Source organism: Leopardus geoffroyi, chromosome B4, assembly GCF_018350155.1.
Source record: "Leopardus geoffroyi isolate Oge1 chromosome B4, O.geoffroyi_Oge1_pat1.0, whole genome shotgun sequence".
NCBI lineage: Eukaryota > Metazoa > Chordata > Mammalia > Carnivora > Felidae > Leopardus > Leopardus geoffroyi.
Genome location: NC_059341.1, coordinates 96,064,229 through 96,079,210, shown reverse-complemented (window position 1 = coordinate 96,079,210; position 14,982 = coordinate 96,064,229). Strand labels below are relative to the sequence as shown.

Sequence of the window (14,982 nt, the reverse complement as noted above, 5' to 3'; positions counted from 1 at the left end):
GTGATATGCATATAATTTTGTTCTTTCTGGAAAAAATCGAAATCATGGGAAAACATAAACTGAAACTTGACTACAGTCTGGACATTTATTGTCTTAAATTTAAAATAAATGTAAAAAAATCACAAATTTCAGAGGATACAAAGTAATACATTATAAAGGATCACTATCCGTACCTTGTATATACATAAGTTGCATTCTTTAAGGGAGGGTTTTGAAGATGTCCCAAGAGGATATATGGAGGAAAGCAAATTTCATTAAGGGGAACTGGAGGCTAACAGCAATCTTAGCTATCTTAGATGAAGCAAAAACATAACAGTAATATAATTCATTACATCAGAAAAAATTAGAAAAGTGAGTATAACTGTAAAGCTTTAGGTGTAACCTTTTTTATTTTCCTTATGGAAAGTAAGTGTACTTCTTTATTGTACATATGGAAAAACTTATCTCTTGAGAAAAAAGTCAGAATCATGCAAGATCCAATTGAGTTGGGGCTTCTCTTTTACTGAAGTACAGTGCATTCTAATCTAGTCATAGATATACCAGAAGCATTTTCATTCTCTGAGGAGAAAACTGAGGCTCAGCTGTGAGGAGACTTGTTCAGGCTTACATAGATGGGGGTAGGGGTGTTGCAACTAGAATCTAGGTCCCTTACCTCCTGGTCCATTGCTTTTTTAAGAAGTATGTTTCTTTCCTTTCTGGCTATCATTAATAGGCATCTTCTATATAGACTTTCATTGGAACTCCTGTGTATTTTTAACATTTTCCTGAGAGGCGTTTACAAATCAGATGAGAGCCTCATCTTTTCTCTTGTAGAAATTCCCAAGGGACTTCCCTGATGCTATCCATTTATATCTACTTTCTAGAAAGGAAAGTGCTGGCAGTGCTTTAAAAACAATGGTTATCCTTTCACAAAATGATCAGAGAACCAAGTTTCCCTTTTTTGATTGTTCATTTTTTCGGGTCTCTGAGAGAATGCTGCTTCATCCTTTTGTTCCTTTCACAGGTTACTGATTGACCCTTGCTGCTTGAGAATTTATTCTGAGATGGTGCATGCAAGGCCATTCTACCTGGTGCATCTAAGAGTTACCACCCTGAATCTGAAATAATGGATCATAACATACTCTAACTTAACATTGTCATTTTATCCATTGTTCTTTAAAAAAAATTTTTTTTAATGTTTATTTTTGAGAGAGATAGAGCACAAGTCGGGGGAGGAGCAGAGACAGAGGGAGACACAGAATCCGAAGCAGGGTCCAGGCCCTGAGCTGTCAGTACAGAGCCCAACGCGGGGCTCGAACTCACAAGCCATGAGATCATGACCTGAGCTGAAGTCGGACACTCAACCAGCTGAGCCACCCAGGCTCCCCTATCCATTGCTCTTTGTTAAAGATCTCTTCAGAGATTACCAAGGTCATATCCAAAGTGAAATTTAAATCATGGAATTTTATGACCATCAAAACTGGCTATTTGCACATAAATGCTGTTTCAGTGATCAAACTACTTATATTTTAAATGCAGATGAGTATCTTCGAAAAGCTGTTTGCTAAACATTCTGTGAGACACTCTATCCCTTAGGGGCCTGAGACAGTTACCACTGAATTCTCAGTGAAGATGAGGAATCCTACTACACATCTCAGATCTCAGATCAACTTTATCTCAAGAACTGTTTCAATCTTTCTCCATTTTTCTGAAACGTAACTATCTTTCCTCCTTTGTCCTCTCGCTTATGAGATGGCCTCACTTCTACACAGAGAAAATAGAAACCATCAGAAGATAACTTGCTCATTTTCTGTCACCAGATCCCTTAACATCCCAGCATGGCAACTTGCTTCATCAAAGTCAGCAGGAGAGAGTCTCCTAGCAACACAGAAGTGACATCTTTTTTACCTAATCAAGAAAGTAATATCCCATCACCTTTGCCATTATCTGTTGGTTAAGAGTAAGTCTAAAGTGAGATCCAGTATTAGAGTCGTAAAAGGAAACAGAAAAGTATGGAACAGGGGTGCCTGGGTGGCTCCGTTGGTTTAATGTCCAAATTCATCTCAGGTCATGATCTCACGGTTTGTGGGTCTAAGCCTCGCATCGGTGTCTGTGCTGACAGCTGGTAGACTGAAAGTCCCATGTGAAAAACAAGAGGACGAATCCAGTATACAGGAGATGGACTGACCAGGAGAAAGAGCAAGGCACCTCATTCTCTGACATGGTAGTATGGTTACTCCCCATAACAGGTGCAATTAAAGGTAGAGGAGAGAGCAGTTACAAAACTTATCTATCGTTTTCTCTTACGTTTGAAACAAATGGCAAAGAGCTCTATCTCATGGTGAGAAGCAGGGCCAGGATGAAAGGGATGAAAGTTAAAGAGTGAAGAAGTTGAAGAATCAAATGTGTGCAACTTTGAGGTGTCAAAACTCTAATTGTTAATAGATGAAAAAGAACCAAATAGTTAGCTCTTGTATTTTCTCATCATATATTCCCATTTCAAATTCTTAATCTTCAAACTTGTTTATAATCCACATTTCAGAAGTCAACTGTACTGAAAGTATAATGAAAACGAAGACAGTGTATCCTTTTAAAGTAGACTATGAAGTACAAACTCCATCTCCTTCAAAATTTCCGTTTTTCCTCTTTTGTAAGGGGTGGTGTACTGGAATCAACTGGGTCACTGTAATCCTGCATGTCAAAAAAAGTATTATCTTAGTAAAATAAAATAGGTGTTCTCAATAAAGTTGGCATCAGTTACTCCCCAAATAACATGTCCTTATAAAGCTTCAGAATCCAAAATGCCTTGGTGCTCCAGAAACAAAAGACTATTTGATGAGACAAAATTACCATTTATAAATATCTCAATAATCAGGAAAAGAGCTGCCATTATTTACAGGTTATAGTGAATTATTTTGTTGCTGCCTTTTTTTAAATTTAAAGTTTTATTTAAAGTAATATTTAAAGCTGTTATAGAAAAGCTAAAATGGACAGACTTTATTTCCATCATAAATGGGAAGGAGGAATACAAAGTGATAATTTCTAATACGCTGCCTATAAACCTAATCCTATATTGAACAACCCAATATGGAATATCGCATTTTTCAATATGTACTGTTTTCCTGATAACACTGTGAATTTTAAAAGCATACCAAGAGACCACATATGAATTATTTAAATTGAACAGTGCTATATAACAAACTTAAATAAGGAACAACATGCAAATGCTCAATATTTCAAGTGATTAAATAAATGAATGAAGTAAAATTTTGCTGTACAAATACCTTTTAATCATATAATAATTTTGAGGGTGTAAACCAAAAACAGTGTAATAAAAAAACATTTAGGATTTTTCTTCCTGTGTTATTTTGAGAAAAAAAACCAGCCAAGAAAATGATATATACTAAAAATCTATTTACACGTATGAATCGACGTTAAGGTGGCTGACACCTTAACTCTGTGGAAGGGACACCACTCTGATATGAGCACCCTAATGACGTAGAGGGAGTGGGGGAGAGAAGAGAGGATGGTGTAGGCACTGAAGGCAGTGGGAGGGTGGGCTGGAGAACCCCACAGAAGTAAAAAAAAAGGGGGGGGATTAAGCAGGTGATACAAACTGCTATTAGGAGCTGCAATTCTAATCCATGAACAAATTTAGAAAGATATGTGAATCCAGAGATGGTCAAGATTCCAGTCAACAAAAACTAACCTTTTTAAATACCATACAAATGCCATAAAAATTTGTAAATGCCATCTTATTCACTCATTTATCAAAAGCTATAAAATCACATATAATCTGAAATTGTTTCTATTTATAAAATTTAAATGCCACTTATAGTTCCTAAATCAGTTTACGTAATATTTAAATATAAACACTGTATTACATATGATTTTAAGTGATATTCCCAAACTCACATTTGATGTTTAGTATGTATAATACTCCCAAGACTCCAGCCTCCCTACATTCAGATATTATATTTAATGACAAGAATATATGACACAGACCAGCAACAGCAAGCAACATCAAATAAAAATAAGCTTCGCAAATGTTGCTAGATTAATGCTCCAATCTCTAAAAATTAGTATTTAATATCACCATCATCCATCTCCCTCACTTCATCTACAACACATCTTTCTATTCCAGGACACCATTTTATTTTTTCCCCTTAAAATTGTTTTTTACATTTTTTTTATTTAGAGAGAGCACATGCGTGTCCACACACACACACACACACACACACACACACGAGTGGGGGAGGTGCAGAGGGAGAGGGGCTGAGAAAGAGAATCTTAAGCAGGCTCCACACATAGCATGGAGCCCGATGCAGGGCTCGATCCCACAGCCCTAGGATCATGACCTGAGCTGAAATCAAGAGTCAGATGCTCAACCAACTGAGCCACTCAGGTGCCCCTAAAAAATCTTTTTTATATGAGTATAATAGACACACGATGTTACATTAGTTTCACATGTACAATGCTCACCACAAGTGAAGCTACACTTACCACGCATTATTACATTATTAAAACATTGTTGACTATATTCTCTATGCTGTGCTTTTTATTCCCATACCTTTCTGACTTATTTCACTGGATATAATACCCTCTGGGTCTCATCCATGTTGTCTCAAATGGCAAGATCACATCCTTTTTTATGTGTAATATTCCATTTATGTATATTTGTGTATATTAAAAAGTATAATATATATATGTATATGTATATAAAAAATATCTTCTTTATCCATTTGTCTATTGATGGACACTAGGTTGTTTCCATATCTTGACTATTGTAAATGATGCTGCAATAAACAAAGAGGTGCATATAAAAAAAAATGAATAAAGTGAGATCCAGCTCACTGTCAATGGGAGGGGATTATTTTAAGGATGTGAATACCAAGTGTGGATCACAGAGTGCCATCTGAAAAGTCAGTCTACCACAGTCTCTTACCTTCTTTTTCACATCTCTTCTCTTAATTTCTCTGTGCTGATTTCTGAATTGTCACCTAAATTTTTCCAATTTACTAAATCTCTGTTCAGTGGTGTCTACTCTACTGTATAACCCATACATTGCGTTTCATCAATTACCTTATTTTTTTGTTTCTATGATTTCCGCTTGGAATGAAACATGCTTATTCTCTTTTACTTAAATCCCTTATTCTTATTTTCTTCTTTTATCTCTGGGTGTTTTAAATCAACCTATTTTAAAGCCTCCTTTATTTTTCTCTTTTATTTATTCTTTGTTAGATGAGAATCTTCCCACTTACTCCATCTTCTGACTGTCTCTCATGCAAGTAGTCTCGGTGTGCTTTGTAATTTTTAAAATCTATGAATGTTCTTCAGTGGGATTTATCTTCCATGGTAACACGTGGAAGTTGCATTCATATACTTATTTCTAGAGACATCACTATGAGAGTGATTTTTCGGTGCCTATAATACCTACAAGTTCAGAAACATTTCCTTAAGTTTTTCTCTCTTCCTTGGTTTTTCTCTTTTTCTGTTACCATTCCTTCTCACTTGTCTTTGCTGCCTCCTTCAGTCAGTTCCCTGACTCAAAATATTAGAATTCTAGAGTGCTCTGTCCTTAGTCTTTTCTTCATCATCAGTATCTGGTCACTTGGCTTTAAATTTTATGTGTATTGGATGAGTCACAAATCCATCTTTCTCTCTCCAACTATGAACTACACACTTAGTTATTAAATTTCTAATTCAGCAGTTTGATATTTAATAGGCATCTCAATCTTAACATTACTGAAATATTTACTTGAGTGTATTCATAATGCTGAACTGAGGGGGGTAATAAAGAGGTGGCATTTGAAGATAGAGAAGACAGAGCTAGTTCCAGAGACTAGGTCAGTGGGCCTCAGCTTCAGAGTTTGAATGTGAGAAGAATTTAGTTATAAATCCAGATTCCTAGGCTACATCGCCAGAGATTCTGCCATGGCCATTCTAGGCTGGGATCTAGGACTCTGCATCTGAATATCCCAGGTGATTCTGTTGTGGGAAACTAAGCACAACACTTTGAAAAACTTTTTCCTACCTGATGGTTATAGTGGGGCTCCTAATATTATGCTGCCTACTTTGTTCTTGTTACTTAAGGACAGGGCAGGAGTTAAGTCTTTTCACATACACAGCTGGATAAGGCTGGGAAATTTTAATTGTGTTACAATTACTCACAAAATTAGATTTTTTCACCTTTCCTTATAGGCCAGTTTTAGCACAAGAGAGATTTGTTAGACTCACCTATCTTATTTAAGTAAAGTGGCTCTGACAAGGTTTGCTAAGATTGATAGCGTATAAAAAGAAAGATTGAAGATAATTGTGTAACTTTCTCAGTTCTATATTCATCTCTCCTCATAAATCTGCATTCTCTGATCTTTTAAGCTGCTTCTTTCTTTCTCATTGAAATTCTCCATTCCCCACTATTTTATCTTTTACTTTCTGAGTCTTCCTAAACCTGTCTTTTTTGCATGTTAATCTTTATTAACATGCCTATTTCAATGGCGCTATCGTGGCAGGTATAGTTTTCATGCTACTAAACATTATAGAAACCTCTTTTTTGGTAGGAGGGCCAGTCTGTCACGTGAGAAACCCAAATTCATTCAAGCATACAGTATGCCTTTCCCAAAACAAGAGACCGTATTTAAAAGAGGAGTATTAAAAAAGCCAACTAAGATAAAAATAGTATGCCCATTTTATTTCTTAACTCCAAGTTGACCACTTCTTTGTTGCATTTCACAATATTAGATTCAGTTCTCATAGAGGGGAGGGAGAAAAGTGTTCACTTTTCAGAAGTATAGAAACTTCCAGGACACTATAATATTATTGAGTAAATTACTTTCAATAAAATTCTAAATGGATGTCTTGTGGTCAGAAAGTCAATATACATCTAAAACATTTTAGCACCAATCTCCATTAATAAAACACTGCAAGAATAATAACATTGAAGTACCCTGTTCTGAATTTCATAATATTATATATGTTCCTAAAGACATTTTCATTTCCAAATCTGAGGATCTCTTATCAGAGCAACAATTATTTCAAGGTCATCACTGCCCAATCATCATCTTTGGAAAATTATGGTAGCTTGATTGCTTTTTAAAAGCTTTTAGTATATTTAGCAAACTCAAGATTGAAGATACAATTGGTATATATTACTATTTCAGAGTTCACATGAAATATAATTGTGATTTGAATAATCTGAAAGGCTGAAGTCACTGGTACCCAAAGATGATTCCCAAAGTGTTATGTCATGGAAGAAAGCACTTAAGCCAACTAAAAATAACCTGTCTTTATATCCCTAAGTGAAAGTTGAAAGCATGTTGGTAAGACAGAATTGCTGAAGATGATAGAAATATATGCTGGTCACAAAAAGCTTGATGGAGGGCAAAAGCTGTAAAAACTAGCAATTCCTCTACTATAAATATTCAATAAGAATACTAGGCACCCCAGAACTTTTATAAAAAGAGGTAGGTAATGTTCTAAAGACAGTATTTGTACCACTTGTTGTTGCCGTGACCTACCAAAGGAAAATCTGGGTGGCATTACTTGTGATACGTTTACTCTGCTTATCATCTTATATAGAAGATCTTTGCTTTTCTAACTGATGCTTGACCTAGTGATATTCTTTTGGGTCACGTGTACATGTTATCTATTTCTTCCTGTGGCCAATGATAAATAGGAAAAGGAGTTAGACAAGTCAATGGATATTTGCCTAACAGAGAAATAAAGGTGAATGTATCATGGTATCTGGACAGCCATATTACTAAGGAGAGAATGGTTATTGTTACAGAACGAGAAGTTGCTGAGTATATTCAGATTTCTGCCTTCAGCTTAAAATATTCTGCAAGCATTTTTAAAAAACCATACATTGCTAACTATAATACAAACAAGATAAGTATAAAAAAGAGTTGTATTAAAGGCTATTGATTAAAGGGAGGAAGGCTTGGATATGACGTTAACGGTTATGCAAATCATAACAGATAGGGCATCCAGGAATAGAAACTCAAATGGATGTTAGAACTGGGAGTATAGATAAAGGAGGAAGTTCTGGACTGAAAGATGTGTAAGAATATCTAATAAATAGGACTTTTTCACACTACACCCACTTCTGTCCACCCTAAGTCTCTGAGATGCCTCCAGACCAGCCAAGTGTGTCCTATTTGTGGGATAATGAAGCAGGGAAAAAGGTGGAAACCAACTGATCTAAATTCTTCACAAGTCTTAAAGCTGCCTGAGGACAGGTAATTCTCTTTATCAGATATTTCTACTCATCTCACTGAATAAGGTCTTTGATTTTTGTTTTTTGCTTTCTCACCATTTCAGGGTGCTTTTCCAGAAATAATGATCAAGTGTTGGCAATTCAGCAGAAGAAGAGTGGAAAGCCAGTATTCACTTATCACCATTCACAAGACATTGAGAAGAGCCTGGATATAACTCCACAAAAGATATATAAGCATACCTATCATTCCTCTTCTAAAGCTCAAATAAACAAACGCCACCAAATTGTTAATTCAGCATTTCCGAGACCTGCGTATGACCCATCTCTCAATCTGCTGGCTATGGCTGGTCAAGATCTTGAAGTGGAAAACCTTCCTATCCCTGCAGCAAATGTAATTGTTGTGGTAAGTGTTTTGTTTAACCGATGCTGATGCTGATGCCGATACTTTCCTCTGTGGTTGATGCTTGGAAAAAAAAAATCAATGGTGAATAGTTATCACTGGATCTCAAGGATTATTTACCACTGCGCTTCTCATTCTTTGATATTTCTTTTCTTTTTTGGTACTTGATTATTGTCTCTTGGATGCCTCTTGAATGTAAGCCCATGAAATAAGAAACCTTGTCTGTATCTTCTGTGCACAGCAAGGTGCATGGTACATAGTAGGTGGTCAATAAATATTTGAATAAAAAATTGCTTTAGGAAAGCCTTGCAGTTATAGTAGGTAATACTCTGCACTGAGCCTCTGTCTTCTGTGACAATCTGTTCAGCAGACAGGGCTTAGTCTCAGTTTACATAACTAGTTAGTACCTACTGAAGATCTTCTAGCCACTTGTCTTAAAATTGTAATGAATGAAGAGACTACTGAAAGGTGGAAGTGTAGTAGAGCGGGAAGGTAGTTTTCTGTCACTGGAATAAATAAGATGGTTTGGGAGTAATTGATGGATAATATTCTTAATATCACTGAAGAGGCATCACCCTTTATTAATCAAGATAATGCAGTGGTTCCATTGCTCATATTTTCAGGGTATGTAACTCAGGCCAGAATTCTCCAATTTATGGAAGTACCATAGTTTAAATACATACTTTGAATATAAGTTTGACACCCTGTTTAGACTACAGTCCCTCTTAAGTTTAAAATCACAACAGGAGGATTCACATTAAAACTGCAAGTCAGTAGCTAAATGACTGCTATTGCCTTTTTGCCCCAAATGTAATCAAATATGTTGACTTTTGAGGCCAAGATCATTGAATGAAGCCATGTGTACATTTTGACAACCTCTCTATGAACCAAATGTAGTTAAATTTAATAAACTTTTTTATTTTTCTTTATTTTTTATCTTCTACCCATAGGATGCTTTACTTGATCTTGAGAATCAAAGATCCATTCGTTGATGTTTTCAACTAGCATACACTGAGTATTTATTATGATCCAGTTGTCATTTGGGGGATCCAGAAAGAGACAGATGAAATGGAATCTCTGGTTTTGCTTGGCAAATGTTTGAGGGGAAATGTCGGTAATTCAGTAAAAAATCATCAATTGAGAACAGAAGATGAGCTCTTGTTACAAAATATGTGGGTCACTTGGCCTCCTGAGGTACTCGAACAAATTTTGTACATTTACATGAGTAACAGATGTTCTGAAGGTGAAAGCCATGTACTCTGTCTATTCGGTGAAGACAAATGATGTTAACGATGTGGCTGTATCTGGATATGCCTGTGTTAATACTAGGAGCTCATGGGAGATATTTTCTCTGGTGACCATCATATTCCCATAGTCATCAACTCTTGAAGTCACTGAATTGCCATTCAAGAGGTTTGTTCTATCTTGTAATGTCATGCACTCTCTAGTTAATTTAATATTATGGAGGATAAAAGGCATCAATGAGGAATTCTGGCAGGTCATTTCACTTTTAGCTTATTCGTGGTTTGAAGACTCATGAAGAAGCTGTGCTTTTTCTTCTGAGTGATGATTACATGGAGGCAATAGGCGAATTTGCTGTATTAGCCTCCCCTAACCTCTCGTGATCTAGTCTCTAATCGTGCTGTGGCTTTGGTAGCTTGCAACAATTGCTAGTGTCAGTGTTTCATATAATCTATCGACATTACTTATGCACGTGTGATTTAGTAGGAAAACCAGAGAAGTAGGGTTATTTTTAAACAAATCAGTAATGTTCTGCTTACTCAAAAAATAGACGGTCAACACTCCGTCAAGTGTTAGCTGGTATGTGTATATATATATATTTGTGTTTTATATATATATATATATATATATATATATATATATATATATATATATTATTTAGGAGTTTACATATATAAAACAATATATATAAACAATATATATTGAGGAATGTTGCAGTGCTAGCAAAGAATTATTTTATGGCTTAATTTATACCAAAATGAGCAGCGTTCATGAGTATGTTTCCTGAATTAGAGAAATTATTGGGTTTTTTTTCAGCCAGAATAAAAACACCAGTGCCAATTTCCAAAAAGTGTATGTAACTTTCAAGACTTCCATTGAGAGGAAGAGATGACTTTTTCTCTTCCTAAATGAGAAATTTAAAAGGGACATGGAAGATGTATGTGTCACTCCTCCTTCTCAGATTGTCAGTTCTCTCCACAAAGAATTTCATTAGAGCATTTGTCCACAAATGATTTTTTCCCTTTTTTTCTTTCTTTTATGATCAGGAAAATCTGTAGTTTATTTACTCCAAGGAAAGAACAACACAATTAGAATGTTTATCCCAAAGAATGCTAATTACATCCCACAAGCTCAACTAAGATGTGGTTATTAGGATTTCTGTACAAATGGAATACAGAGGGAATATGAATGCCCTCAAGGTCAGGGCTGTAGTAGGAGTAAAAAAAATTGGCTTTAAACAAATATATGCTGGAAATTCCATAGTCCTACATCAGGCAGCAAGCCCCCAACATCAGGAAGGAGAGAACTTAGGGGTATGGATGAAAACGGTAGAGTGGAACCAACTAAAGGCTTTTCCGGTTCAGCAAGGTCCGTATAGGTTGCTGAGTGAAGAATGTTCTAGCCTGGAGAAAATCTGAGAAAACTGGGACTAGAAAGGCTTTGGAATGAATATAAAAGTTGGGACATTATGACTTACTTCATGGAATGGTCTTCAGAGGAAGGAAAAGAAAAGGAAGAAAAGGGAGGAGAAGGGCTAAGAAGAGGAGGAAGCAGAGGAGGATGAGAAAGGAAAGTGGAGGGAAGAAGATGGGAAGGGATAAAGGAAAGGAGAAAAGAAGGAGAGGGGCACCTGGGTGGCTCAGTCGATTGACTGTTGGACTCTTGGTTTCAGCTCATGTCATGACCTCATGGTTTGTGGGATCGAGCTCCACAGAGTTCCACATCAGGCTCTGTACTGACAGCATGGAGCCTGTTTGGGATTCTCTCTCTCCCTTTCTCTCTGCCCCTCCCCTGCTCGTGTGCACACACATTCTCTGTCTCTCAAAATAAATAAACATTAAAAAAGAAAGGAAAGAGGAGAAAAGAGAGGATATACGGACAGTTCTTGGGGCAGAGAGAAGACTTCTGTGAGCACATAAGAAGATGATGGGGGAGTTTCCAGTAGCCTTAGATGGCCTCTGTGAGTTTCCCAGACTCCTAAAACTTCTGGTCTTGCTCACCACTCACCCAGACCAGCACATAGACATTCTCTTGTTTTATGACACAAACTCTCTTTGAAAACATTTCCATCAGGCAATTGATTTAGAAGACCCTTAAAACCAAATGCTTTGAATAATTCTGGATTTCAGTTACATCCTGAGTCTGTGTTATGCTTCACTTCATCTTGGTTCTGCTGTGGACCAGTTTTTGAGTTTCATCTTACAAGGGAAGAGATAATTTCTAGATGTGATTTGAGCAGCTTAGAAGGTCCAGCCTTGACAGAGTGAATAAAGTCCAGCCTTGACACAGTGAATAAATTTTGTAATGTTTAGTGTATTTTATGTTTTGTGGACAGGTAATTGTTGAACACTTTTTTAAAAGACAATGTTTTAATCATAATTTTGTACTTGTGTAGGGAATATCCTAAAAGGTGGACTTAACCTTTGTACCTACTGTCGAAATTCTGCCATGTCAGGGAAGGTTTATTAGTTAGAAATTTTTTGTGGCAAGTGACAAGAATCCAGTCCAAACTAGAGAAAATTTTGTGGTTCAGGTAACAACATTTCTGTAGTATATATAGCTTTAGGTGTGGTTTGATCAAAGACAAATAATTGACCAGGTTCAGTCTCCAGCTCTGCTTCCTCTGGGGTAACTTCATTCTCAGATGGTTCTCTCTTGTTCATCTCCACATGGTTTCCTGAACCTCCTGGAGTTTTGTCCTTGCAGGTTCATTTTTAGTGGAAAAGAATGACTCTTTCACAACCATCAATAATATCCTGGGTATCTCTATGACTAGTGCAGTTTAAGTTAATTACTCACTTCATCCCTGAACAACTTGCAGCCAGGTGATAAAATTAAGCTAATTTTCTCAAACCTAAACTACATGCTCCACCCCCTAGAGCATCCCTAAAAACCCACAAGCTGTTTATGGGGGGGGGGGGTTACTTGAATAAAAATTGGGACACTGTTAACAAGCAAAGATAGACTAGATGTCAGATGGCAGTTAAATGTATGCTAGAGCAGAGTGTCTGGACTTCAATTTCTATTAAGACACAATAGCCCCTTCAAGAAGTAATGAGGATAGGAGGACTTACAACGTGACCTCAGGAATGTGATTCTTGTACAAATGGGTGACTAAGGTTATACTCTCTGACAGTGGCCCAAGTAGGCAGCAAATTTACTCTGACAGAATAGAAAATTCAGGTTCCTGGGCTATGTCCAAACACCCAGACTATTTGCCAGTTAGGACTGTGATTTAGTGCAATCTGCTAGACACGTGATATTATGTCTCAAGAATGTCTCAGATTTGTGAAAAACACTGTAGCCTGTGTACTTTTTGATGCTGACTGCTTATATGGCGGGGAAGAAGGCTGTGTTGAGTGTAGGGGAAGCAGGTGCATGGGCTCATTCCTGAGCTAAGTGACTTGCTCATGCTGGGCAACCCACAGAAAGTGTGATTCAGATATAGGCTTTGGGAAAATTATGAATTATTTTGTGTGAAGGGTATTGGGATCAAATACTAAATACCAAGTCCAAAATGCTAAATGGATGTAAGATGCAAGCCTACTGTAATATGGAATGTGACTCAGATGTCTTCCAATATAGTCCTTGGGACACTTATCCCAAGTTCCTAGAGGGAATAAATATAAGAGCCTGAGAGAACATGTACCATGGTAATAATACATTTGTTAAATAATAAAATGTGTAACTCTTCTTCTGGATTTTCAGATAAATGTAGTTATATCTTAGAAACTTCTTTTCTGTCTTCCTTGAAAGCGGTATGTTGTCTGTAGACCTTACCAACTTTGTCATTTTGGATTTGATCTGTGTAGCAGTTATTTATTGTTGCACAACATATTACCTCAACATTTAGCAGCTTAAAACACAAAATGTTTATTATTTCACACAGTTTCTGAAGGTCAGGAATCTGGGAGCAGAAGCTGTGTAGTTCTCTGCCTCAGGGGTTACTGAAGTCAAGCTGCCAGCTGGGGCTTTGTTTCTGCATACTTTACTGAGCCGAAGGCTTCACTTGCAAGCTCACTCACGAGGCTTTGGCAGGAGACTTCCGTTCCTCAACACGTGGACATCTCCACAGGGCTGTGCATGACATGGCTTCCCCCAGCACATGTGAAGAGAGAGAGATTGACACCACACTGCCACAATGACCTAGTCTCCAAGTCACACACCACTGTTTCCACTTTACTGTGTTCCTTAGAAATGAGTCACTAGGTGTAGCCCATTCTCATGGGGAAGGGACTCCAGAGGGCATGATTACCAGGGGCTGGGAACGTTGAGCACTGTCTTGGGGTTTGGCTACCACAGTCTTCAAAATTGGGGCATCTCTGCATTATGCCATTGCTTATTATATTCTTCTACCTATGAACTTCAGGAAAGGTAAGGGTGTGCTGAAACCATATCACAGAAATTTCATCATATATGGTAATAATGGAAGAAACTACCTCAATAATGAACCTTCAAGCATCAGAAAACCCTCATGATTAGTTTCCAATTTACACATGAGGAAATTAAGGCCCCAAATCAGGAACTTTCTCCAGGTTGTACAGTTAATAATAAGTACTACAGGCAGAATACAAGTCCAAATTTGACCTCAAAACTCAGAACATTTTAAATTTTACCATAAGTCATTTGGTTTGCTTCAGGAAAATGTTGTACATTTCCTCAATAGAAAATTTATAACTTGATAGATTACCTTTTATTTAAGCTAATGATAATGTTAATTTTCATCCTTTGAAAATATACTCCTTGATAGCTATATGTTAATGTTGGAGCCAGAGAGTAAAAGGTAAAGATCCATGATGGCCGGTCTAGAGATTATAATAAAAAAGGAATTGTAGTGTCAAATTAGATTTTATTTTTAAGAAAGTCTGAAAAAAGAAATTCTGTAATCTGCTTCAGAAATTTGGTTAAATTTTTGCTCTTAATCTAAGTGCTTCATGTTAAACTATCAGATCTTCTTATATAACCAACTTTCTTTTTATCCCAAACATTTGCATTTCGGAAAGCTTGTGCCTAGATTCTCCAGATATTATTGTACCCCTGCAAATTGTCTTGAAGTAAAAATTTCGTTCTTGAGGTTGGCATCCTGACAGTCATAATTGTCGCCATCTGTTGCTTTTCTCCATTTATCACTACTAAAGCAGCAAGG

The 14,982-nt window shown here is 36.8% G+C and overlaps 1 protein-coding gene across 1 annotated transcript in view; it reads left to right on the top strand.

Moving 5' to 3' along the window:
* PTPRR (protein tyrosine phosphatase receptor type R) overlaps positions 1-14,982 on the top strand; it is a 245,787-nt gene that overhangs the window by 11,168 nt on the left and 219,637 nt on the right. The window contains exon 2 of the mRNA XM_045463100.1: positions 8,299-8,597. Coding sequence (XP_045319056.1) covers positions 8,299-8,597 — 299 coding nt within the window. The remainder of the gene's footprint in view (positions 1-8,298; positions 8,598-14,982) is intronic.